Raw genomic sequence first — 17,015 nt, forward strand, 5'->3', positions numbered from 1 at the left:
GGGCCTCACACGTGCTAGGCAAGTACTCTACCACTGAACCACAACCCCAGCCCGTTCCTCTTTCTATGTTTTAAAGATCCCATTTTAAGGGGATGGGGATGTGATTCAGTGGTTGAGCAGTTGCCTAGCATGTACAGATGCAAAAAAAAAAAATCGCTCTTTCATAGATTCCTTTTGGCTTTAAAAAATAATACTCTTCTTTTGGCAGTTTGCACTATTTAAGCCTTCCCATGTGTTCCTCAATTGGTTATGACAGACTAAAGAAGGTGGCCAAGGCAGAATTTACCTCTATTTCATTTCATCTTCACTGATTTTTATTTTTATTTATTTTTTAATAAAAGGGGGACTTTTATTAAATGAACTTGGATTTGAACTTTGAAGACCCAGTGCCTCACATGTGCTAGGCAAGCACTCTACCACTGAGCTACAGCCCCAACCTTCGCCAGCCGTTTTTAATATTTTATTTAGAGAAAAGATCTTGCTAAATTGCTGAGGCTGGCCTCAAACTTGTGATCCTTCTGCCTTAGCCTCCTGAGGTGCTGGGATTACAGGTGTGCACCACCACCCCTGTTGTAAAATATCAAAATGACTTGAAGTCTAATATGGATGTCTCTCTTTGCCTACATATCACTTTCACATCTTCTGTCCATCAATTTAAAGATATTCTAACATTTCATAGAAAAACCACACACCTATAATCCCAGCAACTCAGGAGGCTGAGGCAGGAGGATCACAAATTCAAGGCCAGCCTAGGCAATTTAGTGGGAGTGCCTGTCTCAAAATAAAAAGCTACCACTGGGTTGTAGCTCAGTGGAAGAGCACATGCCTAGCATGGACAAGATCCGGGTTGAATCTTGAGTGCTGCAAAAAACAAAAACATCAAAAAACAAAAGAAAATACTAAGGAGTGGTAGTAATACTTTCACCCTAGAGAACTGGATCCTAACTTGTGTTTCAGAGTTTGACATAAATACAGATTCCAGAAGCTCACCACAGACCTACTGAATCAGAATCTTTGGGAGTATGTGTTGGGGCTCAGAACACGATACCCCCCCAAATATGGTACCTTGATGCTGAGTATTTTAAACTGAAGGAAATAGAGAAAATCACAGAAGGGAAAAAGATCTCTCAGATCTTCTATTTTGAAGACCCTCTATGCCTGGAGGAAAAGAATGTTCTATATAAATATATGTGTATGTGTGTGTGTGTGTACGTATGTATGTGTGTATATATATATATATATATATATATATATATATATATATATATATATATCCCTAAAAATAGCTTCCTGATCTATTTTTTAATTNTCCTTTTTATTTTTCATTTTGAGACAGGGTCTTGTTAAATTTCTGAGGCTGACCTAAACTTGCAATCCTCCTGCCTCAGAGTCACTGGGATTGCAGACATGTGCTACCGTGCCTGGCAGAAAAGAACGTTCTACAGAGAGGCCAAGAAGAATCTGAAGAGTTTCCTCCCACCCTACCCACTGATGATTCATTGGCCTGATTCTCCACCTCAGAGGGATTGACAGTGAGATTCTTCATTTCCTTCTGGGGGAAACCTCACCTCTCATCTCCAGATAACATGACCCAATCACAGAATCACTAGAGTCTAGAGTCCGTTTGCCAAACGCTTACTTATTTAATCTCGAGTGATACCAGGTGAGGCCACCTTTCATCTAGTCTAGCCAGCACTAAGCCAAGTACAGCTCTGGTGCCTGTCATAGCCTTTCTTCCAACTTAAGGCACATATCCTTTGCCTCTCCACCCCGCATCTATTGGTAGAAAATCCCTCAGCAAAAAGACAAGCTCGTCTCCCCCCAAAATAAATCCAAGCTTAAGCCATCTTTAGAAAAGGCAAGTTTTCTAACAGTAGGAGCCAATACTTTGTTGAAACCCAATTTACATCACCAAACGTCTCAATTAGCATCTCACTCTCAAGCAAATTTCCTCCAGAACAAAGACTGAAGGCTTTAATGACAAAAGAAGCTCATTGAAATGGAGTCCCCCAAATCAGGCCAGGACCTGATTTAAGTCCCTCATTTAACCTCTTTTCTCAAACCTACCAGTTCAAATCCCTCTTCTTCCCCAACCTTCCCTGATTATCCTGAACCACCCGGATGGCTCTTTCCAATGTATTACAGAAGATATTATCTCCACTGTTCACCTGCCCATTTCTCATACAGGGATGGCCTTGAGATTATTATTTTTTAAACATTTTTTTAGTTGTAGATGGACACCTTTATTTATTTATTCATTCATTCATTCATTCATTTATTTATTTATTTTTATGTGGTGCTGAGGATCCAATCCAGTGCCTCACACGTGCCAGGCAATCGCTCTACCACAGAGCTACAGCCCCAGACCTTGAGATAATTATTGTATAAGAGATTTGATCTGAACTTTGAGTTCTTTTGTTATTTAACTTTGTGTATGGATGTCTGTCACCTCCACCACGCCCACCCCCATTTGATTGTGGTGAGCTGTTTAAGGAATGCAAATGAGAGCTTCTTTCCGGCCTTCCACACCTAGTTCTGTCTGTGCTTGTCACCCAAGTAATGGATGAGCAACTGACAGAAATAATCTAAAATGCCCTGCTGCTCCCCAAAATGTCCGTGAATTTAATGTCATCAGTTCAATTCTCACAACACCCTGATGGATTCCCTGAGGCCACCAGCCTGAGGCCACTTGCAACTTTGATCTGACTACCAAGGGATGAGTGTTCCAGTCACTTTTATTTTAAACTACTTCCCAAGGAGTGCATTTCAACTGAGAGTGTGCAATGCATGGAAAAGTAATTAAGTTCCATAATTAAGTTCCAGGCAAGTGAGGAGGGACCTAAGTATCAAGCTAAGAAATTTGGACAGAATTTGATAAACAATAGGGAGCCATTGAAGGTTCTTAAGCATAGACATGTCTGAATCAGTATGGAATGTTAGGAAGGTTAATATGATAGCAGGATTTAAAACAAGAGAGTCCAGCTTTGTGGTGCAAGCCTGTAATCCCAACTACTTGGGAACCTGAGGTAGGAAGATGGCAAATTCGACGCCAGCTTGGGCAACTAAGGGAGGCTCTATCTCCAAATAAAAACTAAAAATGGCTAGGGATGTGGCTCAGTGATAGAGTGTCCCTGGATTCATTCCCCACTACGAGGGATGGGGGTGGGGTGGTGGTGGTGGTGGTGGTGAAGAGAATGGAGACCCAAAGCAGGAATTGGGAGCAACCAAAGACAATAGTGTAGGTAAAACACTAGTTAGACTGAAGGAAGGAGGTGGAAAGACAGAAGAGAAGGGAACTAATTATAAAAATATTGAGAAGAAATGTCAGCGTGATCCTCAAGTCAATTCCTAAAGTCAAAGAAATAAAATAGATATAATGTCTTTTTTCCCCCTTGTGACAGAGCTACTGTCACCTTACATGGACTCTTCCATTAGATGTTTAATTTTTTTCTAAGGAGCACAAGTATTTAAAAGTCATAACTAGAATTATTCAAGCTTGGAGCACAGTCACAATATTATATGTTCAGGGCTGAAATATAGTAAAAGATGCCCAGTGTCTCCTTCTGGTTTGGACATTTCAGCTTGAAGAATGCCTAATGCCAAAAAAACTGAAATTAGGTTGCGGGGGGTGTAGTGTAGTGGTGAAGCTCTTACCTAGCAGGCCTGAGATCTTGGGTTCTAGCCCCAGCACCCCTCCACACACAATTGAAATTAGAGACCAATTTGAATCAGGGACCAATTTTTTGTTTTTGAGCTGAGGATCAAACCCACCAGCTAAGCACTTAGCTACACTCCCAGCCCCAGGAACCACTTTTTAAAGTAGCGTGTTATAGAATATAAGAGATATTTAACTTGTGGTCAAGACAGGAGTTTGGACCAAACCTGGAAATTTAAACCAAAAAAAAAAAAAAAAGGAAAAAATTGCATGTATCTTTTGCTTCTTAACAAAGTACCACTAATTTTAAAAATATCTACATACCTACATCAACTTTTCAAAACCCTGATGCAAACACAAGTCATTTTCATTCTTCATTCTGCCCTTCCCCATCAACTCTCCTCTATCTGTAATTTTTTTTTCTAGAGCTCTCTGGATTATTTTCATTTTTATACCTCCAGGAGCATGGTTAGATGCTATTCATAGACATTTTATCCTATGACACCCCCCCACCCAAATAACAGACTTACTGTGTACTGTGTTTTACACAAATGTCTTTCAATAGCTTCAAATATTGGGTCCCCTGAGATTCCTAATGTTCCAATAATGCATTAAGCACATTGTGGAGGTACTGAAACCACAAGAAAGGAATTATGACATTATTAATACAGGGTTGAAGATGTGTTCTTCCATTGAGGAAAGGAAATGCAGGCTTATAAGGCACATAGGCTCCACTTAATTCTCTGATACCAAGGAATCCAGGAGGCCTCACCATTCATAATTAGCATAGGGGCCTGGCTCCTCAGAGCACCCCTCCGACTCTCCTGGGGTTTTTCTCCTATTCCAGTAAGTAGAAGGGCTAAAACTGAAAAGGTTTGCAGTTGAAATGGGAAGTTGTCCTGTTTTACTGCATTCTGGAAGCCCTACTGTACAGTGCCTCCACTTGGTGAGCCTATTGTAATCAAAGCCATGTGTGAATGTTTATATTTTAAAGATGTTGTACTCCAATATGTTCCAAGTTAGGGCTTTTGAAAATACTGTTGTAGATTCCACACAAAGCTAAAGGAAAGCCTCATCTTCCCATTGTTACATTTTAATTAGTGAGACCTGTCATTACAACTTTTTATGATGGAAAGTATCAGGCTTTTATCTTACTTTTGAGCCCTATTCTGAAAACAGCAGAAAAGGAACTGAAAAGACAAAGGAAATTGCATTTTATGGAACAATAAGGAGACTCTTTAAAAATCTGGGGAACTTCACAAACTGCCAATGAAAACACTTGGAGGCAGCTCCTCTAAGAAGGGGGCCAGTTTACAATATTAGCAGTTGTCCACCTTCCTAATCCTCTCCAGAATCCAAGGGACAAGATTTCATAGCAACAGACTGCTTGTAAAGGTGACTTTTCAATTGCATCTCTTAAGATGTAGGGATTTAAAGATGAATTCCAAAGCTATTAGAAAAGCCTTGGTTTATCATAGCTATGTTGTATTTAACATCAGGTTGGAGTTAAATAACAAATACTTATTGCATTTTATTGCAAATTCATCATATTTATTTCACTATTTGCTTTATTTAAAATATTGCTTTGAGGGGCTGGGGTTGTGGCTCAGAGGAAGAGTGCTTGCCTAGCATGCATGAGGCACTGGGTTCGATCCTCAGCACCACATAAAAATAAAATAAAGGTATTGTGTCCACCTACAACTAAAAAATAAATATTAAAAAAATTGCTTTGATTAGCCAGGTACAGTGGAGCATACCTGTAACCCCAGAGACTCAGGAGGCTGGGGTGGGAGGATTACAAATTCGAAACCAACCTCAGCAATTTAGGGAAGCCCTTTCTCAAATGAAAAATAAAAAGGGCTAGGGATGTAGTTCAGTGGTTAAGTGCCCTTAAGTTCAATCCCCAATACAAAGAAAGGAAAAAAAATCAGGACAAACAGGCATTAAAAAATTGGAAGATTTACAGAATTAGCCAGTTGAGGCACTCTGATTAGATGAACTGATTTAGCTGACTTGACATTTAAGTAAATAATGCACTCAAAATGTTCTCAGGAAATGGTAACATTTTTTAAGAGCTAAAGAAGTCAGAAGCCACAGACTAAAATAGGACTTGCTTTCTGATTTGGTACAATTCTTTTCTGCAAACACTATTTATGTAAACATTATTGTATTTTGTCCTCAAGAGAGAAGAGGCCTGATAGGAATTAAGGTGCTGTTTGGAGGAAATGTGTTTTCAGAGCACAGGAGACAAAAATACTAACACCAGGTGGACAGTTCAGTTTTTGTTTGGGGGAGTAAATATGATTGCTTAATGCTAAAACAAAAATACAAACCTATGTTCCTTTATTGGAGTGAAAAATAACTGGCTCCTTCTAAAATACTTTTCCTTAATTTTTCCATTATTATCTAATTTTGTTGGTTTACTTCACATCTCACTTGGACATCAGAGTTTTAAACTTAGGTAAGGGGGAGCTTTAGGGCTGGGGCTGGGGCTCAGTGGTAGAGCGCTTACCTAGCATGCATGAGGCACTGGGTTTGATCCTCAGCACCACATAAAAATAAATATTAAAAAAATTCTCTCTCTTTCTCTCTCATACTCTCTCTTTAAAAAAAAAAAGGCCAGCCTCAGTAATTTAGCCAGACACCTATCTCAAAAAAAAAAAAAAGCTGTTATCTTTATACAACACCAAANGGTGTGTGTGTGTGTGTGTGTGTGTGTGTGTGTGTGTGTATGTGTGTGTGTGTGTGTTTGCTGGAAATGGAACCCAGGGCCTCCAGTATAGTAGGCAAGCACTCTACCTACCATTGAGCTACACTCCCAGCCCTTTTTATGTTTCATTTTGAAACAGGGCCTCACTAAATTGCTGAGGCTGTCCTTGAACTTGCCATCCTCCGGTCTCAGCTGGTATTACATTCCAGCACCACCACACCCAGCCACTTTGCTTATGATACCATCATCTGACTACCTTGTGAGTTAAAATAGAGAAGAATAAAAGAAACTTTCTGTGAAGTTAATTCAGGGTCCCTGACTGTCACTGATTCTGCAGAGAAATAAATGGTGAGTTTAAAAGACGCTAACACTTAAAAAGGAAATTTTGGTATGTAGCTCATTATTTATCCAAACTGCCTGTATTGAAAAGACACTGCAGAAAGCACTCTGTTGCTTAGAAAATGCACATAAGCGAAGGAAGGGTCTCTACTTGCTTCATTCAAACAAGTATTTTCTTTTAACATATTAGAAAAAAAATCCTTTGAGCACCCATAATGTGAAAAGTTAACTTTAGAATTGGCTTTTCCTTCCAACTCACACTGTTGTAATGTCTGTCTAATAGAAGTATACGGGAATGTGAAAGAATTACCGTTCTTAATCATTACAGAAGAAGCAAGGGCATTATTTTCCGATTCAGGAAGTGCTAGGAATGTGTAAGACAGCACAGTATTTATAATGTTACCATTTTTTAATATGTCATGATCATTGACACAGAAAGCTGCAGAAACCTGGAGGAGGACTTTTGGCATAATAAATGGGAAATGATCAGGAATACAAAAAGGCTTGGATTTTGCTTTAAGTTAAACGTTAAATCAAACAAACACATGCTGAGGAATCTACCCCCTGCTTGTGGATACCAATTTATCCCCAGATCTACATCTATGTGTCTCTGAGTGGTTGGCAGGTAACACTGGCAAAATTAGGTAAAAAGAATTGAAACAATTGCTCTTACTGGAAAAAAAAATTGCCTCAGACAAAAGTCATTTTGTAGTTTGCCAATTGAATAGACCACTTGGATATACTGAGTCTTAAACTAACCAGTGAACAAATAGCTAAATGGATAGTAAAGTTTCAGGAATTTTGATTTTTATCACTTTTTATAAAACATTAGTTCTAAACTTTCATAGCAGATTCACCTGAAACCATTGTCTAAAAGCAAGACCTGTAGACCCTGTCAGTTAAAAGTTTGTTTTCATTTATTTATGCTTAGTTCAAGGAATTTTGATGTAGGTGACTCATAGCCCACATGGCAGGCTAAACCATTACCGTTATACTTCTGTGGAAATATATAAATAAGCAAAAAGTAAATGTAAACTAAGGTACACAGTATATTCTATGAAAACAAACTGAAGGCATTCATTCATTCAACACTTGGTTATTGGTGGACATTGCAACAACACAAGAACAGAGTAGGTGCAAAATTCACACTTTTTTTTTTTTTCAGTACTGAGGATTGAACCCAGGGCCTCCAACATGCTAGGCAAGCACTCTACTGCTGAGCTCCAGCTCCAGCACTTTTAAAAAATTTTGAGCCAAGCATGGTGGTGCACCCCTGTAATCCCAGCAATTATGGAAGGCTGAGGCAGGAGGATTGCAAATTCAAGCCCAGCCTTAACAATTTAGGGATACCATGTCTCAAAATATCTAAATGCATCCCCAGGGGAACTGGGATGTAGGTCAGTGGTAAAGTGCTCCCAGGTTCAATCTCCAGTAGAAAAAAATTAATAATAAATAAATAAAATAAAATAAATTTTATTTTGAGCTGGAATTTCACTAAATTGCACAGGCTGGCCTGGGACTTTCTACCCTACATCTGGTATTACAGGAACACTTTTTTTTCCTTATTCATTCATTTATTTCTGGTATTAGGGATTGAATCCAGAGGTTCCCTACCACTGAGCTACATCTCCAACTCTTTTTATTTAGTCTTGCTGAGTTTCCGAGGCAGTCCTTGAACTTACAATTTTTCTGCCTCCTGACCTATAGCAATATTTATACGGACAAAAATGAAGTTGAAAGTTAAGAAGTTATACAAATAGCTGTGTGTTTAAAAAAAAAAAAAAGAAGAAGTGTGAAGCTGGTGTGGTGGTGCACACCTGCAATCCCTGCTACTCAGGAGGCTGGGGCAGGAGGATTTCAAATTCAAGGCCAGCCTCATGGGCTAGGGATGTGGCTCAAGCGGTAGCGTGCTCACCTGGCATGCTTGCGACCAGGGTTCGATCCTCAGCACCACATACAAACAAAGATGTTGTGTCCGCTGAAAACTAAAAAATAAATATTAAAAAAATTCTCTCTCTTTCTCTCTCATACTCTCTCTTTAAAAAAAAAAAGGCCAGCCTCAGTAATTTAGCCAGACACCTATCTCAAAAAAAAAAAAAAGCTGTTATCTTTATACAACACCAAAACATCAAGTTGATTTAACGAATTACCCATTTTAAAGGTATACAATAACTTCATGACTAATATTGAATGATTCCTGACATGACTGATGTCTAAGCTTGCATTAGATAGAACTAGAGTTTTTGGACTAGCTAATGAATTCAAGGAGGAACATAGTGAAAGTGTTCACTGAGAACACTCTTCAAAACTTAAACTAAATCAGTTCCTGGAATGGTACTCACATTGTGCCATGAATTTAACCACTCTAGAGAGCAGGGAAACCCATGACACACATACACACATAAATGGGCCTACACACGACTCAAGCTTGAGGCCAAAATTCAACATGAGAATCAATGAGGATCCCTACTTTCATTCTAATCAATATTTTTAAAAAATCTACCATAAATATTTAAATCACTCAGTATACACTTCCCAGAGTAGTTGTTACATTTTTCTAGCTCTGAAGAGATGGGCTTTATTTCCATTTTAGCTAAGCAATTCTCTTTCTTGACTACCAGAAATATCAGTTTTGAATACTAGACTACTCGAATGTGTACTTTTAATCTAGGCTAATGTATATGTGTGTATACACAGCCACAAGACCTTTATTTAACACCACATATGCACCAAGTGAGTTTCAATTAGTGCAGGCTACAGAAGGGACCCTCCCCCATCCCAACAACAACAAAAAAAATGCCTAAGGCCATACACTTAAAGAAATGAGTGCAAATTAAAAACAAATGCACAATTACCTTTTCAAACTGATTTAATTTTAATTAACATATTTATACTGTATAGAGATGCTCAATTTATAATACATAGAAGCAAGTGAAGATTTCATAAAATATTTACTGTGCATCAAGATTTGGCATTTATCAATTATAATTTATTTTCTGACTTAATATTTGTCTAATAGAAAACTATACTGGCTGGGCATGGTGACATACTCCTGTAATCCCAGGGACTGGCTGAGGCAGGAAGATTGAAAGAAAGTTCCAGGCCAGCCTTGGTAATTTAGGGAGACCCTGTGTCTCAATGAAAAGGGCTGGGGGTGTGACTCAGTGGTAGAGCCTCCTTGTTCAATCCCCAACGTTCACATACACACACACTAAAAAGAAGAAGAAGAAAGAAAACCATACTGGCCTTTTAAAAACATAAATGTATTTTGGGTTCTGTGTGTTTTACAGTGCTGGGACTCAAACCCAGGACCTTACACATTCGAGGCAAGTGCTCTACCACTGAGCCACAACTCCAGCTCTCAAATGTGCTTTTAAACTTTTTTCTTTCAAAATACAGAAGTGGTTATTGTCCCACATTCTAATTTTCAAGTAGTATATTCCTAGTGTTCACTTATCCAAACTGATTACACTGTTAATAGGAGCATTAGGGTTTAAATTCAGTGTTAAAATAGTTGTATTATGAAATTAATCAATATGCAATTACAGAGAATCTAATGGAGCCAGATGCATGCAACCCAGACACATGCAAATCAGAGATTAAGACTTCCTCAGTTTTATGCATATAAGCAAATTATGCAGTTAAGCAGAGCTCTTTAGTGAATGAATTGCATCCATTTTTACCAGTTGGACCATGTAATTTTTCATTTCACCGGTTCAGAGAGATGCTTTGCAACACTGAAATCGGTGTGAAGTTTCAAGAACCCATAACAAAGATGATAAAAAAAAAGTCCTTAATGTTTTTCCTAAATTAGGACTTCATTGCCCTTCCCCACTCAATTTCTTTCACAACATGGTCTCATAGGAAAGTCTTCTGAGGATGCTTCCTTGCAGTCTCATTCAGAAGATTAAATCTAGTGCCTTGGACATAAAGATTGTGTTTCAGTGTTCAGTAATGTAACATTCAATGGAAGAAGCCTCATTTTCCATCCCTGAGATAACAGCGAATCAAGCTCAAAAATCATGGAAGGCTCAGAAATGATCAAGGAATAGACGTCTGATGGAACAGATGCGCAGATGCTATGCTAGAAGAAAAGACGAATGCTGAAGTGCATAATGATTTTGAAAAGATTTCTTTATCAAACATGTCATTTGTTTGAAAGACCTGAGTTGTTGGTATCAGATGTGGGATATCAGCTTGTTAGCAAAGTGAAACATGATGGCAGCTAGATTCTGGCGATTGATGAGTCAATTGAAATCACTGATGCTCAACTGAGTGTCTTCATTTAATATGTCATTGGTCAGAAGTTAACTAAACACCTTCTGTTTTCGGTGATCACCACAGCCAATAATGTGTCACATCTCAGTGTGGCTAAGGATTTTTTTGCAAATAATAGTAAGGTCTCCAAAGAAATGATATTGACTGGCCAACAAATTACATACTCTGTTGGTGATTAGCTACAGAGATATGAGTGTGGCTTTTCTGTGTAAGTTCTGACTGGGTAACATTAGGGAATCATTTATGAACAATTTTCATAGCCTGGATTGTACCACAAATAGCCTTTTATTGTTGACTTGGGGTTTACAGAGGAAATTGTTGGCTATAACATTTTCATCATTTCACGAATGAAGTTTCTGAGGACCTGATTTAAAAAACAAAATTTAAAATGACAACAGGAACAGGCACACTTCTCAGGCTCTGAGGGTGTTCTTCTGTCCCCTGTTCTAAGGGAAAAGGCTGTGCTGATCGACTTGACCCCTGGGACTTGGTGAGATCTCACCTATAGGACTATTCAGCCATGAGTGGTACTCCAGTACTGCATGAGACAGAGACATTCATTTTGAAATTGGTCATTTATTATAACCTTGCTCATACTTGGTAACAACAACAAAGACTCAAGGAAGTTGAACATGGCTGACCCCCATATCTAATGGGCAGGATAAATATGAGGTCAAGAAGAAAGAAATAGGCAGGCAATAAACTAGGGACAAAAGTCATAATGAAAAGTCCCTTTGGTCTCTGGACAAAAGCCTTTATTATCATTCAGCAGCACAGCTCCTCTGTGGATCTCAAAGTCCCCAAGACCCATAGGAGGAAAGTTCCCATTCAGATGGTCTAGGAAGAGGTGTGTGTTGCTTTTTTTCTTTTCTTTTTGGTGCCAGGGATTGAACCTAGGAGTGCTTAACCACTGAGCCACATTTCCAGCCCTTTTGAGCTAGGGTCTCACTAAGTTGCTTAGGTCCTTGTCAAATTGCTGAGGCTGGTCTGGAACTGGTGAACCTCCTGCCTCAGCCTCCTGAGATACTGGGATTACAGGTGTGCACCACCACGCTCAACTTTGTTTAGTACATAAATAGACCTACAAAAAATTCATAATGCTCAGCCTTTCTATAGTGTTTTTCAGTAAAGTTGTCATTTTTTTTTTCTTTTGGCAGAGCTGGGGATTGAACCTATGGCCTTACCCATGCTAAGCCCATACTCTACCACTGAGTTACATCAATTTTTTTAAACATAAAACAATCAGAGAACTCTTTAAAACATAAGAAACTAAAAGTATGGATGTTAAGTAATAAGACTAGTGGCTGATTTTTTATCTTTTTTTTAAAGAGAGAGGGAGAGAGAGAATTTTTAATATTCATTTTTTAGTTTTCGGCGGACACAACATCTTTGTTTGTATGTGGTGCTGAGGATCGAACCCGGGTCGTACGCACGCCAGGCGAGCGTGCTACAGCTTGAGCCACATCCCCAGCCCTAAAATTTTTTATCTTAAGAGAAAACATCTCCTAAGGAACACTTAAGCTTATTATAAGGATGCTGACATTGTTCAAAACAATTTGGGACACATCTTTTGGAAATGATTTCAGGGCTAGCTTTCAAGCCTTAGAAGAAAATCAGTCCCATTACTTTATAGGCACACCCGTATAATACTAGCATAAATTCAATGGGGGAAACTGAATAATTTAAGACATAAGATTTAACCTTTTTGTTACATGTGAGTATCAACTTTCACATTGTAAAATTGTCACTGAATTTTAATGTCAGAATCAAGTTGTTGATTAAAGTAAAATTTTTATCCAATTAAAGGTAGACCATTAAATTATTATGTTTACAGATTTTAAGTACACAACTTATTTTTATCTAAGAATAAATGTATTCACTAGAAGATAATGAACAATAGGCATTTAATAATATTTTAATTTTATGTATTTAAATGTTCATAGCTATGTTCATAAAGCCACATGCCTGATCTAGTGATTATGCTTATGAAATGCAGTATTTCTTAGATGTCCCAAATCTCCATCCATTTTCTGAAAACTGTATTGATTTGGGCCTCAGCACAAACCACTTCTTTTTTTCTTCCCCACATTTCATTCTATGGTTTTAATAAAATATTCTGGAATATTACAAGTAGGAAACTACCCAAAAGCAAAAAATGAGAATTACCTGCAAGGGGAAAAGAAGGGAATTAACATTTTCTCAGGAACTACTCTGTACTCTGTGACAGGCTCTTTATAGACATTTTCTTGTTTAGTCCTTAGAGCAACCCTAGGAGGTACGATTATTGTGGTGTAGCTGGTTCATGCACAATACTGTATCTTACCTTTCCAAAGGGTTTTTCAACAAAACCATTATAATTCCCTACTGACTGTTTGAAAGAACTCTGTGCTTGTCCTTAAAAACAAAACAAAACAACAACAACAAAAAATCTACTGACATTGTTAGGGGTGGTTTTTTAAAATGACAAATGTTAGGGCACTGAGAACCAAAGAATCAGTCTTCCTTTTTTGGCTCTTCTATTCTTGATGTAAATGAACACCAGGAATCAGAGGGAGATGAGCATTTTTCCACTACTTAAAAATTACTCTCTCATCAGTCTACTTACCAGAGATTTTAATAAAACTAGATCTAAAGATCCAATAGCAATATATTCTATCAGGCTGCAATTTTACAACACTTCATCATGGCATAATCATGCCAAATAAATAAAATGATGGCCATTTACAGATTACATTCGATTACAGATGTTCAATTTGAGAAATCAAGTATCTGGAGTTTAAAGAATTTCTCTGAAGTGTCTTCATCTTCTCTAGCACTACAATTAATGACAATTTGTATTTTAATAACACCTATACTCCATGATTCTGTTAAGTGTTCTAATCAATGGTTGCCAAGTTTTCTGTCCCAAATACCACTTCCGGGCTTCTGAATAACATACATGGTTTCTGGATGCCACTTTTGAGATTATCTTCAGCTTGGGCTTTCCTTTTCTTTCTCACCAAAACAGTGGTGTTCAAATACTCCTTTTTCTCCAAACTCCTGTATCCATTCCTTCCTTCTAATCACTCAATCAATCCTTGCCTCTGAATTCTTCCCTGACCTCCCCAGCACCTGGTGAGCCCCTGAGATGGGGGAACCTAGAGAACAAAAACAGTTGGTTGGGATTTGGTCAAGGGGTTTAGCCCCAGTTGATTGCTGTGAGAGGCCAGTATTTTTATACCATGAAAAAATGTGAACAGAGTATAAATTGTCCCAATTCAACAGGTTAATCAATATTATTTAGGGGTTATAGTTATCACTGTAATAAAACAATAATCACAAAAATAATTTGAATGGTTTTATTTAAGTCAAACAACAATTGCAGGGATCCTGGGCATTGCTTTTGGAACATCAACATGTGAAATTAACAAATCGAGTATTCATGTTTCTAGTTTTAAACACTTCACCTCTACATGTGGAATGCAGATACTCAAAAAAGATTTGCAACAATGCACAAGATAATGCATACTGGGTTATGAATTAGGCCAGTCTTCACCTCCATCTTCCCATTTATAAATCCTAAATTGGAGGGGGGAGCATTTTTTGCTTTTTCATTTCACAAATGATTGTTCAACACAGAATAAAATACACCCAAAGAAGAAAATAGTCTTTTTATACCTAGGGAAGAAGCCACTACTCTTAAAATGATCACTTCAAGGTAACAGACATCCAAATTGATGTGGTTTTCTTTGAAACCTCATCAGTAAATCATTTCTTGCACAGTAGGTTCGGCATTAACCCTGCATTTAGGATAGGTAGTGTTATGGAGGGCTGGCTGCTGCATACCAACGTCAGTATCAAGTTCTTCGTCAGGAATTAGAGACTGTCCCGGATACCAAGCAGGACAACACTGGCAAAAAAACAAAAAGTGAACTGCAGATAGGTCAAAACAGGCCACAGTTTTTCACAGGAAAATGTCATGTTACATGGATATGCCGTTTTAAATGCTAGTTTGTGATAGAACAAGATGGAATCTTGGATTTTTAACAACTTAAGTTCAAATGGTCTTTACATAGGTTATATTTTCATCAAACACATTAGACAGTGTATACACCCTATTAGAGATCAAACATTATAAACTTGCCATCTGGTGAAAGCTATTTTTATAGTTTCTGTAAAGCTTACAATTCTCTGCATCAGATTAGTAAACAGGTTGAACTGTTATCAGATTAAAAATATACAAAATTACTTGGTCTGTTAGATGCTTTTTAAAGAACTATCTTCTTTCGTTTTAATAGATGTTGTTTATCTAATTTTCAAAGAATTTACATTCCTATGTTAAAAGTTACCATTAGACCCAGTGATCTGAACACTCCCCTCTTTAAATGCTTCCTGCAAACTGAGTGTTTTTCAAGCTGTACATTTCAATAGTTATGATAGAAACCAAAACTCAGTGAGAAGTGCCCTTTGGAGACATCATTCAAACAAATATGAGAGCTCTTCCAATTTATCACTTGCCTAGTTTTGCAGAAATCCCATTCACATAATCCCTATGAAAATCAACCAGTTTTACCCTATCAAATGACCCAGGAACACCGCAGGTATCCAGGGGAAACAGTTCACCAATGTATCTTAGCTTGATTTTAAAGTCAACTTACTAGACAATCCGGGCTCTGTTAATTCTTAAAGGGACAAACTCCCAACTGGTTAAGCTTTATCAATTTAATAAACTTTGTTTTCCACACTTTTGGTATCAAGAGAGTTAGCCAGTAAAAAGCTCAAACCTTAGGGTTCAAACTACAGCATGGAAAAATAAAGCATACAGCAAGCACCATTTATTTCCTTTGATCTCTCAAAGATGTCAATACACTATTCCACTGAGGGGGTGGGAGTAGTGGCCGAGCCCGGGAAGGAAACTTCGCCCACAGGAAAGAAAAAAAAAAATCAGTTTGGTGGCAATTTCAAAACAAGTTTCCAAACTGCAGAAGAGGCTCCAGCCCCTTCAACTTGCAGAAATCATGCATAAGAAAAGAACAGAAAATACTACTGGGCGTGCTTATTTTAATTGCTGGGGGTTTCCAATGCAAAGCACCACAACTTAAATGCATAGTCCAAATTCTTGCTCCAAAGCCGTCTTCTTTGTGCACTGAAAAGGAGGAAAGACAACCCCATCAATTGTTCTCTGCAGATAAAGGCACTGTTTTGCAGATTTCCCCCAGATCAGGGCCAGCCGGGCTAATGACCTGCCCACCCACCTGGGGCCCTTCCCAAGGTGGCCCTCGAGAACTGCCCCACACCTTCAGGAGAAGCCCGACTGCTTGACACTGGGCAACTCCAAGAGAGTTGTCTTTTCGTTTGGCGGTTGGTCCCCACGAAGCCGTAACCAGGAAGAGTTCGAGCCACTTATTTGCCTAGAGGAGCTGGGAGTCAATCACCACACTTTTGGGAAAAAAAATCCACATTTTCCCCCGTCACGAAAGAGAATTGAAGGTGAATCCGCGGCATTCCCCCTCTACCCCCTGCGGAGAAAACAGGAGCTCTAGATCCCAGAGCTACTGGGGTTTCTTTCACAAAGCATTAAGGCAGTAAAGCAAAAGCTGAATGAAAAGTTTTCGGGATTGTGACCTACCCCCCACCCCTAAGCTAAGACCACAAGCTGTTGTGATACACACAAAAGCTACGATAGTGCCGATTTTCACAGGACCACGTTTTAATGAGATATGCAGAAAACCGGGCCTGGGCAACGTGTAGGGTTCCAACTGCCAATGGCACAAGTCTGTTGATAAGTCAGGATGATTTATTTGGAAAGGATGCATACGCGCTCCCCTCCTTACTGGCTCCGCCATTGTCCCAAGGAGAGAACAGTGTTTTTAGGGGCTTTCGCATTTTGGGGGGCTCGAAGGTGCTGTGGAATCCCGCCAGGGACACGGTAACTCGAAATGGCATCCCCTCCCCATGATAACCAAGGGGAAATGTTTTAAGTTTGGCCAAGAGGGTGAAGTGGCCTCCGGTGGGTTTTACGCCCAGGTCCTGCGGGAACCCCAACCCCCCAAT

At 38.7% G+C, this 17,015-nt stretch overlaps 1 protein-coding gene across 1 annotated transcript in view; it reads right to left on the minus strand.

The window, feature by feature from the left end:
- Positions 1–14,306: 14,306 nt before the first annotated feature.
- Positions 14,307–17,015, minus strand: part of Zic3 (Zic family member 3) — an 11,017-nt gene continuing 8,308 nt past the window's right edge. Inside the window, exon 3 of the mRNA XM_015498093.2 lies at positions 14,307–14,871. Coding sequence (XP_015353579.1) covers positions 14,722–14,871 — 150 coding nt within the window. The 3' untranslated portion in view covers positions 14,307–14,721. The remainder of the gene's footprint in view (positions 14,872–17,015) is intronic.

The sequence above is a fragment of the Marmota marmota genome, unplaced genomic scaffold (assembly GCF_001458135.2).
Source record: "Marmota marmota marmota unplaced genomic scaffold, marMar, whole genome shotgun sequence".
NCBI classification, from domain to species: Eukaryota; Metazoa; Chordata; class Mammalia; order Rodentia; family Sciuridae; genus Marmota; species Marmota marmota.